Raw genomic sequence first — 17122 nt, 5'->3', positions numbered from 1 at the left:
ACGCTGAACAAAAGTGACCCATTGATCACAAAGTCCAGCACATCTGGGTGGCAAGACAGACTGAAGGGTCTAAAGGGACTGTCTGTGACTCCGTTATAAGACTACTGTGGTACTTTGGGAGTTCACATTTGGTTCTGGATGGGTGAGATCTAATCATAGAACATACAACCAGTTTGGAGTGTCTGCTCTCCTTTTCACAGTCTGCCCTGAGGTAGGCACTCTTGGTCTTGAGCCACTCCAGACACCATGACACCCACGTGAAGGAAAACTTGCACTTCCTGCAGTAGAATGAAGTCAAGAGACTGGCCCCAAGAGGGACAGGGAAGGAAGGTAAGAAATGGGGAGAGAAAGAAACTGAAGGGTGTATTCCACTTCCACCGTTCTTAAGACCAGTGACCTCTGGTGATGTGGCACCAAGCACTTAGGAAGGGGGATAAATGATTGGCAAATAGAGGGGGAAATAGAGGATGGTGCACTGGGGACTGGTAATCTGTCCTCAACCAATGCTTGAAAACAATTGTTTAGAAGAGCCAAATCAGTCTAGGTAAATTGGCCTCTCCAGATGGGGAGGGAGGTGTCAGATATCTCTTGTAAACAGAGTTCCCTGCTGTCCCCGGCCCTTGAGCGCAGCCCCATCTGCTTACCCTGCACAGGCTCTTTCCAGCAGAGGACAGGGCTCCGTGCCCTGGAGCTGTGATGAAGGGCCGGGGTCGGCAAGGGGCTCTGGTGTAACTAGACCTGTGGTGCCACTTTCCACTTGCAGAGTCCCTGGTGGGCTCCCCAGTAGAGAAGGGTAACTGCAGCTGCTACGGCAGGGTCAATGTCTGCTCCTCCCCCGCTGGGTTCTCAGGGTGGCCATCGCTGGACGAGGAGGCCGGGAGCAGAAATCGGTGCAGTCATGGCGGATGTTGACACTAACCCACAGGCTGGGTGTCCCCGCTGAGGTGAGTCAGTGGGGGGCTGGCATTAGCCACCTGGCATTGCCACTCACCCCTCTGAATGTTCCTCCATGCCCTCCCAAGTGGGGGGAGGATGTGACCCATAGTTTGAAAACTCTGCCCTGAGGAAAGATATTACAGTTATCTACCTGCAGACTCAAGAAGAAGGGCTCCGTTTGTTATATACAGTACCCGGTAGAGTCGGTCCTTTTGCTCCCTCCCCCAGCTCGGCACCAGCTCGTACAGCTTCTGCATTTTCTCCACGTTGGATCTCCCGGTGCTGATGCTCTGGTATTGCTCAGGGGTTAGCGTGTGCCCACGAAGTAGCTTCAGGACTCCGTCCACTTCTGAGACTTGCTGGATCAGCTGCTCCCGGTGCCGGTCAACAAAGTGTCCCCCTGGAGAGAGACATTTCATTAAAATCAATGGCAATTGCTGATTTTAGTGCTCCACAGAGTAGTGGGGGGGCATACAGGGCCATGAAACCACCTCCTCCCTGCCCCTGAAAACCTCTCCCAGGGTGAATTGTCCCCCAGGGTCACACACAGAGTGATTCAGTGATTCCCCACCCCGGGCGGGCCCTGCCCCTCTCTCTGGGACCAAGAGTTCCTTCTCTCCCCTCACCTGCTTCTTCTCCACAAGGAATCCAGACCCTGAAAGAGACATGAGCAGGGATGGGGGCAAATGTCACTTATCCAACAAAGAAGGTAGGAGGTCCCAGGAAGAGAGGAGGGGGAAGGTAAATACAACCACACCAGACTCTAGACACCACCCAACGCTGCCTGATTTAATTCACACCCTTGCCCTCTTTGGGTAAAGAGATTGGATCTGGGGTTTTGGCATGAGCCAAACTCCAACCCCTCCCATATTCTGGAGGTGTTAGAATCTAACTAAAAGTTACAAATACGCCAACCTACATAACAAGCCAAAGCAACCCCCGGGGACCCAATCCCCCCCATCAGGAGTGGGTGTGTAGCTCCTATGGATGGGAAGGGGAGCAGAACTGAGCCCCAGCCAATAGGGGAATGTGCAGCCCAGCTCTGCTCTGTGCAACCAAAGCCGGCTCTGTCTGGAATGGACCCGACAGCACCAAATAATCTTATCCCAGGGGGCAAACGCTCCCACAGGCTCACTGCACATTATACAGTGTTGTGGGGGTGGCGTAATAATCCGTGCCCAGCTCTGATGCTGCAGTGATGGGCGAGGGATAAACAGCCAGAGAGGTGATCTAGTGTCGCCCTCGAGATGGGATCAGGGTTCATGATGGGGAGCATGGGAAGCGGATTTCCCTGATATCATTTATTTACCCTCCAGCTCTTCAACCAGGTCTCTGTTTGTTTCCTTCAGTGCCTGGTAGAGCCGGTCCTTGTGCCATTCATCCCAGCTCGGCACCAGCTCGTACAGCTTCTGCATCTGCTCCTGGCTGGTTTTCTCAGCTCTGATCCTCTGGTATTGCTCATCATTCAATAAGCATGTCCCAGGCAGGAAAGGTGTTATCTCATATCTAAGCGGCTTCAGCTCCTTCTCCTGCTTTTGGTGCCACTCAAAATAATGTTTCTCTGAGGAGTAATTAAAAATAAATCCTGAAGTAATGATTTTAGGGAACGTGTGTTACGTGGCACAGGGCGATGGGTGGGGTAGTCACGTCCTCCCAACTTATCACCCCTTCCCCCCAACTCTGCCTCCTCTGTGGCTGGGGAGGAAACAATTAAAAGATTTTTTCCTCTAAAGCGTCCTCCTCCTGTAGTGAATCCCCACTTAGTGCTCACCTGGACCAAACCATTGTCTGTTCCCCTCCCCCCCACTGCTGGTGCTGGCTCTTGGGATGTGGCAGGGATCAGATCCTGCAGGGGAGGAGGAAGACCAGAGGCTGCAACGCTACCTCCTCCTGGTGGGTGGGCACAAAGCAGAGAGGAGACACATATACACACAAACACACACACAATTAGGCAGACACGCATACTTTTAAGGGGGTCTTTCAAGAGTGAGGGAAGTCCCCCGTGGATCCTTGTTGCACTGTGTGCCCCAATCCAGCTTCCAGTGCAAACATGACCCCTCTGGTTCCTGGACCATCCCCACCCTCACTTTTTTTTGGTTGCTTTTGTTGCTGTTTAGCTAGAGAGCTGAGCAGGGTTTGGGGATGGATCTTGCTTTGAGGAGTTCTGTTACTCCCCCAGCTCCTGACCACATAAAGGGACATGCTGGGAACACTGTCTGTGTTGGGGTGAGATGTGTGGGGCATTTGGTTGAGGAGGGCGGTAGGACTGTGGGGGGGGGGGGGAAATCGAGCATGTGGTGTGTAGGTATTTGGTAGGGTGGATAGATGGGGATAGAGGGGTGAGTGCAGGGAGAGGGACAGATCAAGGTTGGGAGAGACAGAGTTTGAGATGGATGGGAACAAAGGGCTGGGAATGAGGGATTCATTACTGGGGATGGGGAGAGAGTGCTGAGATACTAAGGCCTTGGCTACACTCGCGGATTCACAGTGCTGCCTCGGCAGCGCTATGAAGCGCGAGTGTAGTCGCGCCGCCAGCGCTGGGAGAGCTCTCTTGCAGCGCTGCGAGTACTCCACCTCTCCGAGGGGAATAGCTTGCAGTGCTGCGAGCGAGCGTGCAACGCTGATTACACTGGCGCTTTACAGCGCTGTACTCGCTGCGCTCGGGGGAGGGGGGGGTCACACCCCTGAGCGCAGCAAGTGCAGCGCTGTGCAGCTCGACGGCTCCACACCCAGTGGAGGAGTCAACGGCGCTGATGGTCCTTGCACCCTCTGGCGATCGGGAGCCGGGCGCGGCTCTACCCCCGCAGGGGGAGCCGGTGCCTGAAGGACAGCAGCGTCCTGAGTCTTACGGGGCCTTTTATGTCCCGGAGACAGGGACCGGCGCCCAGGGGCTTGAGGTGGACGCGGTGCCGAGGGAGGACAGTGCCGAGGTGCCTTCCCCGCGTCTGCCCGCGGTGCAGTACCGGACGGTGCCGCTGGGGCGCTACGCACCGAGGCGCTCGGTGCCAGAACCTGGCGCGCCGAAGGAGGATCCGGGCTAAGTGCTGCCTCCATGAGGAGCTGCTTAAGTCTGAAGTCCCGCTCCTTTTTCGTCCTTGGCCTGAAAGCCTTGCAAATCCTGCACTTGTCCGTTTGGTGAGACTTCCCTAAGCGCTTCAGACAAGAGTCATGGCGGTCTCCCGTTGGCATAGGCCTAGCACATGTTGCGCACGGCTTGAAACCGGGAGCCTTGGGCATGAGCCCGGCTGTGCGCCTGGGAGGGAAAAGGGGGGGGAATAATAGCCTCCTTAACCCCCACTAACTTATGAAACTATTTATAAGTATTAACCACAACTAATCTAAAGAACACAACTAACAACTATCTACAATAAACAACGGGTAAGCTAGGAGAGTGGAGAACAGCTATGCCACGCTCCACAGTTCCAACGACCGTCACGGGCGGTAAGAAGGAACTGAGGGGGCGCTGGGTCGGCTGCGGTATATATTCAGCGCCATGAAGGCGCCACTCCAGGGGGCTCCACGGCCGACCCACCAGGTGTTGCTAGGGTAAAAAACTTCTCCGACGATCGTGCACGTGGCGCGCACACACCTAACTGGAATCGATATGAGCAAGCACTCGAAGAACTGAGACGTTTCGAGGGATTTCAGCACAAACCGGGGTGGGATGCGCGCAGAGCGGGGCGAGAGAGCAACCCATCCCAGAGTGGCCAACAGCCAGATGGTCAGGGCACTCACCTGGGAAGGGGGAGGCTCATGTTCAAGTCCCTGCTCTGCCTGACTCAGGTGAGTTCCTTGACCATCTGGCAGCAGGTCCTGTGGGACCCACGGGATCCCAGTTTCTTTGTGCCCTCCCTCCCCCAGAACCTCTTTTGCTGAGAGGGCGTCCCGCCCCCCCCCCCCCCCCCACACACACACAGTTTGTGCACCATTGCTCTAGCTAATGACAGACACAAGGTGGGTGAGTTAAGATCTTTTATTGGACCAAATGCTGCTGCCAACTAAGTGAGACCAGCTTTCAAGCTCCGCAGAGCTCCATGCAGCTCACAGGCTGGTCTCTCTCATCAACAGAAGTTGGTGCAATAAAAGATATTACCTGACCCCCACCCTTGTGTCTCTAATGCCCTGGCACCAACAGGGTGACAACAGCACCGCAAACAGCTCTAGCTAGGATCCCACCGCCAACAGGGAGGCTGCAGGAGTCTCCCTGGCTCATTCCTTACCACGTTCCAGTGCATCAATGAGTCTCTCAATTCTCTCTGCTAGGGCTCCCTGGTCAATAGCTCTCAGCGCCTCCGCAGCCACCTCCGCCCCATAGTCCGTCCCATAGAAGAGGAGGAGCAGGTCCGTGAGGGCTGGAGGAGCCGCATTTCTTAGGCTCCCAGAGGGGAGCTGTTGGTATCCCTCCTTCGGCTGGATTTCACTCAGTTTGTCCTTGAATCTCTGCAGCTCCCTTTCTCCCAGTTCTTCCAGGGTCTCCAGCAGTTCTCTCTCGGCCGTCTCCATGCTGCCAGCACCACTTGGGATGGTTCATCAAAGAGACAGGAACTGCTGAGACAGAGAAGGGCTGTTGCACCTGAGGCAGGAACCAGCAGCAGGAAATTACTCATTGCTCAGCTCCCCTCCCGGTTTGCTGGAGTGGTCTAGGCATGCCCAGCAACAGCTGCAAACTGCAAGAATTTGCTACTTAGGGTGCACCCGGCCTGCACACGAGCTGAGCAGGCTAACATCTGCTAAAGCCACTGCCCTTCACTAGGGTTACCATATTTGAACATTGAAAAAAGAGGATATTCCACAGGGCCCCGGCCCCACCCCAACTCCGCCCCCTCCCCCGAGCGCCCCTGTCATAACTATAAAGGGAAGGGCAACAGCTCTCCTGTGCACAGTACTATAAAATCCCTCCTGGCCAGAGACTCCAAAATCCTTTTCCCTGTAAAGGGTTAAGAAGCTCAGGTAACCTGGCTGACACCTGACCCAAAGGACCAATAAGGGGACAAGATACTTTCAAATCTTGGGGGTGGGGGGGGGAAATGCTTTTGTTTGTGCTCTTTGTTTTGGGGGTTGTTCGCTCTTGGGACTAAGAGGGACCAGACATCAATCCAGGCTCTCCGCATCTTTCTGAACAAGTCTCTCCTATTTCAAACTTGTAAGTAAACAGCCAGGCCAGGCATGTTAGTTTATCTTTGTTTTCTCAACTTGTAAATGTACCGTTTACTAGGGTGTTTACCTCTGTTTACTGTAACTTTGAACCTAAGGCTAGAGGGGGTTCCTCTGGGCTCTTTAAGTTTGATTACCCTGTAAAATTATTTTTCCATCCTGATTTTACAGAGAGGATTTTTACCTTTTTCTTTAATTAAAAGCTTTCTTTTTAAGAACCTGATGGATCTAAAAAAAAAAAAAAAAAAGGAAAATCAAAGGGGGTTGGGTCTTGATCCACCAGGAGTTCGTGGGAGGAAGGAGGGGGGATGGTTAATTTCTCCTTGTTTTAAGATCCAAGGGGTTGGATCTGTATTCACCAGGGAATTGGTGAAGAGTCTCTCAAGGCTACCCAGGGAAGGGAATTAGCACATTGGGAGTGATGGCAGCGAACCAGATCTAAGCTGGTAGTTAAGCTTAGAAGTTTTCATGCAGGCCCCCACATTTGTACCCTAAAGTTCAAAGTGGGGATACAGCCTTGACATGGTGGCAGAGCGGTGGGATCATTTTAAACCAAAAGCCAGTAAGATTTTTTTTTCTCTCCTTGCTAGCTGCTTGGAAAGCAGAGCTGAAGGTAGATGCATATCTTATCTCTCCTTGCCTGAAGGCAGAGGTGTTAAAAAAAACTTAACAAGGGTCTTTGTTAAGAGAAGGGTTCAATCAGTGAGCAAACAGCTGGTAAAAGGAATTTACAAGCTGAATTGTTTTTCTTTCTACTCGGGGATAGCTAGTTAGAAAGTCTCTGTTACCTCCGCAGCAGCCTGAGCTGAATGCATCCCAGTTTCAGTCAACTGCAGAGGGGTGTGGCCCAGCACAAGAAAACAGGAAAATGACTACCAGTGATCTAGCTAACAAACTAGAAGCAGAAGAAAATGAAAAAAAAACATCAGCGACTACTTCAATTAAAAAAACTCGAGAAAGAAGCTGATGAGAAAGCTATGGAGCAGAGAGAAAGCCAAAGAGGAGGCCCACAAAAGAGCTATGGAGGAAAAACAAAAAGAGATGGAGGAGAGGGAAAGAGAGAGGAAGCATGAACTGGAATTAGCACGGGCTAGGCCAGATATACCAGCCAACCCTAACAACCCCTGTCCAGGTACCACTTCCCATCCCAGAAAATTCCCCACCTACAAGGCAGGCGATGATACTGAGGCTTCTTGGAAAATTTTGAAAGGGCCTGCCTTGGATACAGCATCACTACAGACCAGTACATGGTAGAGCTGAGGCCGCAGCTCAGTGGACCCTTAGCAGAGGTGGCGGCTGAAATGCCTAAGGAACACATGAACAGTTATGAACTTTTTAAAAACAAGGCCAGAATCAGAATGGGGCTAACACCTGAGCATGCCCGTCGATGGTTCAGGGCCCTAAGGTGGAAGCCAGACGTGTCATTTACCCGTCATGCCTACCACATTGACAAAAATTGTGATGCCTGGGTATCAGGAGCAAATGTTAAATCTCTGGAAGATCTGGTTTCCCTAGTAAAAATGGAGCAGTTTTTAGGCGGTGTTCCTGAGGAACTAGAAAGGTACACCCTAGATGGGAGCCCAAAACTGTAACCGAGGCGGGGGAGATTGGAGCCAAATGGGTGGAGGTGGCAGAAAAGAAAAAAAAATAGTAGCAGTTGGAGCGAATACCAGAAGGGACAAGCCGAAACAAAACCTTACCACCGAGGACAACCCAAGGCCCCACCCACATCCCAAGGGAAACCCCAGACGCCTTCTCACCCCACCACACCAGTCTCCACCAACCAACATCGCCCCGGTGATACCTTAGCAGGGTGATGTTTTAAATGTAATGAACTGGGACATATAAAGACTCACTGCCCCAAGAAGCCCAACCGATTACAGTTCATTACACCACAATCACACCAAAGATCCCCAGACCCAGATGCCTCTCTGACCCTTGGAGCGAAGGGAAACCTTGAGAGTGGGCGGAAAGAAGGTTATCACTTGGAGGGACACTGGGGCACAAGTGTCAACTATCCACCAATCCCTAGTGGACCCCAAACTCATCAACCTGGAGGTTCCAGTGACAATTCAACCCTTCATGTCACAGTCTGTAACCTTGCCTACAGCCAAGTTGCATGTTCAGTACAAGGGCTGGTCAGGAATGTGGACTTTTGCAGTCTATGACAATTATCCCATTCCCATGCTGCTGGGGGAAGACTTGGCCAACCATGTGAAGCTAGCCAAGAGGGTGGGAATAGTCACCCGCAGCCAGGCTAAGCAAGCTTTCACCCCCATCCCTGTTCCTGAGCCGTCCACCAGGGCCCCATCTGTGTTACCAGAGACCCAAACAAAGGTGGTGGAATCGGATCCCCTGCCAACGACTGCAACAGCCGTAGTGGATCCAATCCCAGAGACCCAGCCAAAGCCAGTCCCAGAACTGGAACTGGCAACGCAACCAGCACCAGAACCATTGCCAGCACTGAGTCCAGCGCTTGCAAACCCGTCTACAACTCCAACGCCAGAGGGCACCAGCGAGCCTGACCTGGCGGAGCAGCAGATAACCCTACCCAAGAGGCTCAGCCAGAGCTTGAAATACAACATAGTGCACCAGCGGAGAGCGGTTCACAGTCAATGGAAACAGCCCCAGCACCTGCATCGCTTCCAGAGGGACCAAGCCCCAGTCCACAGTCCAAGGAGGAACTGATGTCTCCAGCATCAAGGGAACAGTTCCAGGCCGAGCAGGAAGCAGATGACAGCCTTTAGAAAACTTGGGCGGTGGCACGGAGCACCCCACCGCCTCTCAGCTCTTCTAACCGATCCCGGTTTGTGGTAGAACAAGGACTTTTATACAAGGAGACTCTTTCTGGTGGGCACCAGGAAGACTGGCATCCTCAAAGACAGTTGGTAGTTCCCACTAAGTATCGGGTAAAGCTCTTGAGCTTAGCCCATGATCATCCCAGTGGCCATTCTGGGGTGAACAGAACCAAAGACCAGTTGGGGAAGTCCTTCCACTGGGAGGGAATGGGCAAGGACGTTGCTAATTATGTCCGGTCTTGTGAGGTGTGCCAATGAGTGGGAAAGCCCCAAGACCAGGTTAAAGCCCCTCTCTAGCCACTACCTATAATTGAGGTCCCATTTCAGCGAGTAGCTGTGGATATTCTGGGTCCTTTCCCAAAAAAGACACCCAGAGGAAAGCAGTACATACTGACTTTCATGGATTTTGCTACCCGATGGCCGGAAGCAGTACCCTTAAGCAACACCAGGGCTAAAAGTGTGTGCCAGGCATTAGCAGACATTTTTGCGAGGGTAAGTTGGCCCTCCGACATCCTTACAGATTCAGGAACTAATTTCCTGACAGGGACCATAAAAAACCTGTGGGAAGCTCATGGGGTGAATCACTTGGTTGCCACCCCTTACCACCATCAAACCAATGGACTGGTGGAGAGGTTTAATGGAACATTGAGGGCCATGATACGTAAATTCGTAAATGAACACGCCAATGATTGGGACCTAGTGTTGCAGCAGTTGCTTTTTTGCCTACAGGGCTGTACCACATCCCAGTTTAGGGTTTTCACCATTTGAACTTGTGTATGGCTGCGAGGTTAAGGGGCCATTACAGTTGGTGAAGCAGTAATGGGAGGGGTTTACGCCTTCTCCAGGAACTAACATTCTAGACTTTGTAAGCAACCTACAAAGCACCCTCCGACACTCTTTAGCTCTTGCTAAAGAAAACGTAAAGGATGCTCAGGAAGAGCAAAAGGCCTGGTATGATAAACATTCCAGAGAACGGTCCTTCAAAGTAGGAGACCAAGTCTTGGTCTTAAAGGCGCTCCAGGCCCATAAAATGGAAGTGTCGTGGGAAGGACCATTCACGGTCCAGGAGCGCCTAAGAGCTGTTAACTATCTCATAGCCTCCCCCATCTCCAGCATAAAGCCTAAGGTATACCATGTTAATTCTCTTAAGCCCTTTTATTCCAGAGAATTAAACGTTTGCCAGTTTACAGCCCAGGAATCAGATGACGCGGAGTGGCCTGAAGGTGTCTACTACAAAGGAAAAAGTGATGGTGGCGTGGAAGAGGTGAACCTCTCCGCAACCCTTGGACGTCTGCAGCGACAGCAGATCAAGGAGCTGTGCACAAGCTTTGCACCAATTTTCTCAGCCACTCCAGGACGGACATACCACTCCATTGACACATATAATACTCACCCAATTAGAATCCCACCCTACTGGGAGTCACCTCATGCCCAAACTGCTATACAAAGGGAGATCCAGGACATGCTACAGATGGGTATAATCCGCCCCTCTAACAGTGCATGGGCATCTCCAGTGGTTCTAGTTCCCAAACCAGATGGGGAAATACACTTTTGCGTGGACTACCGTAAGTTAAATGCTGTAACTCGTCCTGACAACTATCCAATGCCACGCACAGATGAGCTATTTGAGAAATTGGGACATGCCGAATTCATCTCTACTTTAGACTTAACCAAAGGGTACTGGCAAGTACCACTAGATGAACCCGCTAAGGAAAGGTCAGCCTTCGTCACCCAGGCAGGGGTGTATGAATTCAATGTACTCCCTTTTGGGTTGTGAAATGCACCCGCCACCTTCCAAAGACTTGTAGATGGTCTCCTAGCGGGATTGGGAGAATCTGCAGTTGCCTACCTTGATGATGTGGCCATTTTTTCTGATTCATGGACAGAACACCTGGAAAAAGTCTTCGAGTGCATCCAGCAGGCAGGACTAACTGTTAAGGCTAAAAAGTGTCAAATAGGCCAAAACAGAGTGACGTACCTGGGGCACCAGGTGGGTCAAGGAACTATAAATCCCCTACAGGCCAAAGTGGATGCTATCCAAAAGTGGCCGGTTCCAAAGTCAAAGAAACAGGTCCAATCCTTCTTAGGCTTGGCTGGATATTATAGGCGATTTGTACCCCACTACAGCCAAATCGCCGCCCCGCTGACAGACCTAACCAGAAAGAAACAGCCAAATGCAGTTCAGTGGACTGATGAGTGTCAAAAGGCCCTTAACCAGCTTAAGGCGACACTCATGTTTGACCCTGTGCTAAGGGCCCCAGACTTTGACAAACCATTCCTAGTAACCACAGATGCGTCCGAGCGGAGCGTGGGAGCAGTTTTAATGCAGGAAGGATCGGATCAAGAATTCCATCCTGTCGTGTTTCTCAGCAAGAAACTGTCTGAGAGGGAAAGCCACTGGTCAATCAGCGAAAAGGAATGCTACGCCATTGTGTACGCGCTGGAAAAGCTACGCCCATATGTTTGGGGACAGCGTTTCCAACTTCAAACAGACCATGCTGCGCTACAGTGGCTTCATACTGCCAAGGGGAAATAACAAAACACTTCTTCGGTGGAGTTTAGCTCTCCAAGATTTTGATTTTGAAATACAACACATTTCAGGGGCTTCTAACAAAGTGGCTAATGCACTCTCCTGGGAAAGTTTCCCAGAATCAAATGGTTAAAAATTGTTCTTGGAAGGTGGAACATATTGTTAGTTTTTATATAAATCAGTAGTATGTCTAAAGGTGCATATGTCTTATTAACTCGGTTTTCTCCTAGAGCTCCAGGAAGAAATCACATTCTCCTCCCCTCCTCCCTCCCAGCCACGCAAACAGATGCACCAATTCTAGAAACAAGCACTCCACTAGTGTAGACTCCCATGACTTTAATGAAGCTGCTCAGTTTACACCAGTGGAGGATCTGCCCCGGCGCTCAGTTTTCGGGAGCGGTCAGGACACGCAGCTCACACTGTTCTGTTTCCCAGCTCCCCAGATGCCTTGGAGCACCCAGTTCTCCTCCCCGCCCAGTAAAATCCCGGACATTTTGAGCTATTTCAAAATTCCTCTTGGACGTAATTCTTTATATCTAGTGAGTCCTTTCCTTGCACCAGTTCTTCAGTTTTCTTTCTCCTCATGTGCCCACGCATACGTCTCTGCAGATCGCATTTTTCTCAGCAGTGGTTGATTGCTCTTTAAGAAGGCATGAAAGTTTCTACAAGAAGTCTGTCTGAAGTTGTACTGAAAGGAATTCTACTTGTACAACGACTCAACATTCAAGTTGGTCCTTTCCTTTGTCCACTGGCTTTGCATCAGTGAAAAAAATTCGCTCTACATTTGCATTGTGAGAAGGAATAGCAAAGAAGAACTGTGCAATCTTTAACAGTTCTGAATGACACTCAATGTTTTTGGATTTCTCAAAATATTTGGTCCACTTCTGGTGTGCTAGCAAATTACTGAACTCTTCATCACAGTTGCAACTTTCTGTAAACTTCTTCAGTTTGCTGAACTGATCAAAACACTTCTCGTCATCAATTTGCACCCCCTTATCGGTCAGGTACTTGATACAAGGTTCCACATCACTCCAATTCAGTGTCTCACTCAGGGTAATCCACCTGAAACAAGAGAAGTCTTCCAGGAATCTAAGCCACATCTCCAAATATTCTAAGCATCTGCTGTACATATTATTTACTTCAGCACAGAATTTGTCACACTCTTCATCAATTCCTTCCATGCGCTTTTGTGCCAGTAGTCCCTTAACTTTCAGGGACATAAAGTTGTGAGGCTTGCGTTCAAGAAGGATAGTGTGAACCGAGTTCAAACTTTTCAGCACTTCCACAACAGAATTGCTTTCCCTTTCGATTTCTTGGATGTAAGTTTGGAATACACTCATGAGTGAATGCATGTGCCACAGGTAAATCTCACTTAATTCATACTCAGAAAATGTCTTAAGCACTATGGGTGGTTTGTCCTGTGACAGAAAGAATGGACTTCAAGGCTGGAAACATCTGTATCAGCCTTGTAATGCCTAGAAATAATGACAGCCGCCGTGTCTTGCTATGAGAAAGCAGCTTTCTGTATTCAACATCAACAAACTCACAGTGCTCCTTCAGCCACTCAGTTCGGACAGTGTAGATATGAAAGTACTGGTAAATTTTAAAAATAATGTTCTCAATGTCAATGTTCATTCTTTCTGCTGCATGGTGAACACAGTTGATCAAAATGTGTGCTAGGCAACCCACACCAATTAATGTTCTCTTCTGCAACAACTTCTTTAAGTTTGCAAATACATTTTGTCCATCTTCATCACGCCGGAGACCTCCAAACATTGTACTGCAGTTGTCACCTGTAAATGCAATACACTTCTCGAACAAACCATTTTCTTCAAGCATTTCTTTTACGTAATGAGCAATCATGTCAGCAGTCTCATTAGGTGTGTTCTGGACCTCAATCAATTTTGACTGCAAACCGCCATTCTTCCAGTCAAAATACTGAATAATTACTGGAAATATTTTCACTGAACCGTGTTGCTACAGATGGAAGCAATCTCCACAGTAAGCTATGTCATTTTCTTCAAACATTTTCAGAAAAACAACAGAATGCATGCCTCCAGACCCTGCGCCCCTGGCCGGGCACTTCCGCTCCCGGGCTCTGGCTGCGCTGGGGAAGCGCCCGGCTGGGGCGCAGGGTCTGGAGGTCTGGGGGCTGCCCGGCAAACCGTGAAGCCGGTAGCGCTCGGGCAGCTCGGCTCTTCAGCTACACAGAGCTGAGGTGTCTGGGGGGAGCATCAGCACGGCCGCCGCGGGGGAATCTGCCTGCAGCGCGCAGCCTGCCGGAGCCGCTCTAAGGTAAGCCGGGGACTGGGGCAGGGATGCCGGCAAAGCTGGGAGTATTTTCCCAGACATGTTTGGCTTTTTGGCAATTCCCCCCAGATGGGGATTTGAAGGCCAAAAAGCCGGACATGTCTGGGAAAATCCGGACCTATGGTAATCCTACCTTCACCCTCCCATCACTTGGCATGAGACTCCGCAGACTGTGTTTTACAGGGGTTAAAAGAGGGCAAAGGGAGCAAATCGGAGGTGGGGGGTGGCCAGGGTCTGAGCAGGGGGTGGGAATTCACTGGCCAGGGGGAGGGAGGGAGGGGGGTGTCAAGCTGGATGCTGGGTTGGGATAGGGGCTGAGGGGCAAAATCAGGGATGGGGGGCGGGGGAAGAGCCAGGGTTAAGCCCGGGGTGAAGTACTGCAGAGGGTGACAGAGGGCAAAACCCTGGCACAGGCAGGGGCAGAGGGGGTAAGAGTTACCCCGGTGGACTGAGACACCCGTGGTTGCGAAAATGGGAGGGGATGGAGCAGCTTTTTTTGTTTCCCCTCAGACAGTACCTCTCAGCATGAGCTTCCCAGGGCTCGGTTCTTAAAGGCACAAATAAGAGGCGTAACACATCTCCTGAAGGAACGAATAAAGCAGGCAGACTTAACCTGGGTCGATTTGCTGCAAACTTTTCTTTGGAAGGAAAGCGATGCTTTTTCTCGTGTAATAAAGACACGCAACGGAATCTTCAGCATGACATGATGGTCCTGATCCTCCAACACGGGGATTATTTGAAGTGTTAAATTTACCTTCTCTGGGACCAGGATTAGGATCACAGTTTTCTTCACATTTCCAAGAAAATCTCCTTTGCCTACATATGTAGGTACTGTAACAAAGTATTTCTCAGTTACCTGACAAAAGCGCATGAAATGTAAATATTACCAAAAAAGCCTAACATTTATCTGTATTTCCCAAGTACTTTGTCCAGGGTATCCTACAATCAACAGTCCATTTATGTTCACTGAGCGATTACTTTTAGTTTATTTTTTTTCCCCCCAACATCTACTTATAGTCAGATATTGACCCCACCCCGCCTTACCAAAGGCAGGATGACCCATTCTGCATTCAGATATCATTTATATGAACATGCCTTATAATGAATCTATGACTTTGAAAATATCTGATCATGGCTTAAGTGCAGCAGATGATGTCAGCATCACATCCCCATCTTCTCTGATTATCAGAGGGGACACTGTTCCATTCTGCCAGAGGAAGAAAGGTCGTCATGCACACCATGAAACAAGCCCTACAACTCTTTGAAACTATCATGACAGTCCATGGGGTGGACATCAAGGAATAGTCAAAACGACAATGGCCCTGAGCCTGGGATGACAAAAATCATTGCCAGTTGGGTCTATACTGGAATAAAACTAAATCCTGCAATATGTCATTTACATTTTAAATGCAAATTTTACATTTACATTGCAAAGAACAATAATTATACATTCGCTCTCCACCAGACCATTGCCTGGTTCTTCTGAGCTGCTTCCTACTCTCCCCGAGGTGCCCCTGTGGCCAGGGGCCATCCTAAGTCTCCCAGGGTACATTCCAAGGGTAGCAGTAGCGGTTCCTCCACGTTAAGAGCATCAGGGCTCCCTGGAATCTCACCCTTGTGCCTGGGGCAACAGTGATTCTCCTGGGTGCTCCACTCCAGCAGCAGGGAAGAAGTGTCTGTCTCCTCCGGTTGCTCTCTCCCAACTGAGCTGCTGGGCCAGATTTTTATATTTCCCCTTCCCGTTCCCCCCATCTGCTTCCAGCATGCGGGGCATGACCCTCTTGGCTCCGCCCACCTGGTGGCTTACGACATTCCCTCCTCATCCGCATCTGGGTGGGGCCATGCCTCCTTGCTACAGAAGTGTTATTAGTTTGCAGAAATATATTTATAGTATAAAGACATCAGTACTAGAGAAATCACACAAGAGGCTCTAAGTATGTTTAGAAGAAAAATAGCAGTTATTTTAATGAAAGAGTCAGGTAATAACTTTATTACATATACTTAGTGAGCCCATAGTATATGGAAAGATAACAGAAAGAGTGGAATAAAGTCATATCACAAAGAGTTATCCCATTGTAGGTGTATTAAGGTACGTCACAGATTTGGTTCTTTAATCATGAATCTGTGTGAATAATATCTTTAAGTACTGTTAAAAATGTGGCCAGTGTGAATGGTTGCTATTGATAAAGCAGTTAAAGCTATTTGGATATCGTTATATCCACCAGCTGTAAACCAAAATTTGGAGAAACAGACGGGGGCTTCAAATATAATGTAAAATCTGACCCCCTGTAAGGGATCACACTCACCCCTGCGGCACCTCCTGCTGGTTACCCTGGGGAATCAGCTCAATCCAGCCTCTGGAGCGCCCTCTGCAGGCCGGTGATCCGCCTTGCCGCTGCTGGCCCCCGTGTCCCTCCTAGGACCCCGGTGCCCCTTGCTCTGGGTCTCCTCTCCCAGGGGAACCCCCACCCACTAACCCCACCTCACCTCAGTGTCAGGCTACTGCCAGTCACCAGCTAGCCCCCGCTCCCTGGGGCAGACTGCAGTATAGGCCACTCATCACTGGCAAGGGTGGGTTCGGACCTGCTGCCTTGGCCTATCTCTGGGCTGCCCTCTGCAACCCCCAGTACCTCTTGGCCTAATACTAGGCCGCAGCCTGGGGCTTTCCAAGCTGGAGCTCCCCAGCTCCTCTGCCTTCCCCCAGCCCCGCTCCACCCAGCTACCCTGTCTAGCTCTCTACAGCCAGGCCCTTCTCTCTCTGAAGGCAGAGAGAGACTGTTTTGCTCCTGGCTCTCAGCCTCCTTATGCAGGCCAGCTGGGGCTCTGATTGGGGCGTGGCCCAGCTGCAGCTGCTTCCCGCAATCAGCCCAGTAGCTGCTTCTTGCTGCAACAGCCTTCTCCCAGGGCTGTTTTAAACCCCTCAGGGCAGGAGCGGGTAACCACCCGCTACACCCCCAAAAAGAAAAAGCATTTGCAAACCAATTAATTTTTCAAGTAATTGACACTAATGAATAAATCAAGATGTCTATTTACAGTTTTGGTCACAACCATCATTTGACTACATTTTATTGATTTTTTTTCAGAGAGCATGGAGGACTGGTGCTTATACTGCAATGATGTGATTTGCAGAAAGGAAAATAAAAATGGCATGGTGGTAAGAAACACAAAATGGTATGGGAAACATACACCATATGTTGGACCAGATAAGTAAGGAGAATATGATCATTTGCAGTACAAGAACAAAACTCATGGCTGAAGATGTAGCCAGTGGCCTATTGACCCAACATAATAACTTAAGGATCAGGATTCTTGTAATAATTCCACAGTAGCAAGTATTTCGTATCCTGAGGAACGATTATATGTTCAAGGAATATTATTTTGTAAGTTTTACCAT

General features: G+C 50.1%; 1 protein-coding gene across 3 annotated transcripts; it reads right to left on the bottom strand.

Moving 5' to 3' along the window:
• Positions 1-1064: 1064 nt before the first annotated feature.
• On the bottom strand, positions 1065-16173 carry LOC103306830 (apoptosis-associated speck-like protein containing a CARD). Of its 3 annotated transcripts, none has more exons than XM_065594439.1 (4): positions 16035-16173; positions 5157-5481; positions 2246-2497; positions 1065-1336 (listed from the first exon to the last, which is right to left on the bottom strand). In XM_065594439.1, exons 2-4 carry the CDS (start codon positions 5437-5439, stop codon positions 1080-1082), a joined length of 792 nt encoding a protein of 263 aa, XP_065450511.1. In that variant the 5' UTR covers positions 5440-5481; positions 16035-16173; the 3' UTR covers positions 1065-1079. The 3 variants fall into 3 exon arrangements, with proteins under 3 accessions (XP_065450511.1, XP_065450513.1, XP_065450512.1); XM_065594441.1 differs by having other exon boundaries at positions 5157-5484; positions 16035-16167; XM_065594440.1 differs by lacking the exon at positions 16035-16173 and adding an exon at positions 6879-7002.
• Between the last annotated feature and the right edge of the window lie 949 nt (positions 16174-17122).

This window comes from Chrysemys picta, chromosome 4, assembly GCF_011386835.1.
Source record: "Chrysemys picta bellii isolate R12L10 chromosome 4, ASM1138683v2, whole genome shotgun sequence".
Classification (NCBI taxonomy): domain Eukaryota; kingdom Metazoa; phylum Chordata; order Testudines; family Emydidae; genus Chrysemys; species Chrysemys picta.
The sequence above is the reverse complement of the archived record's forward strand: the minus strand, read 5'-3'. Positions and strand labels throughout refer to the sequence as shown.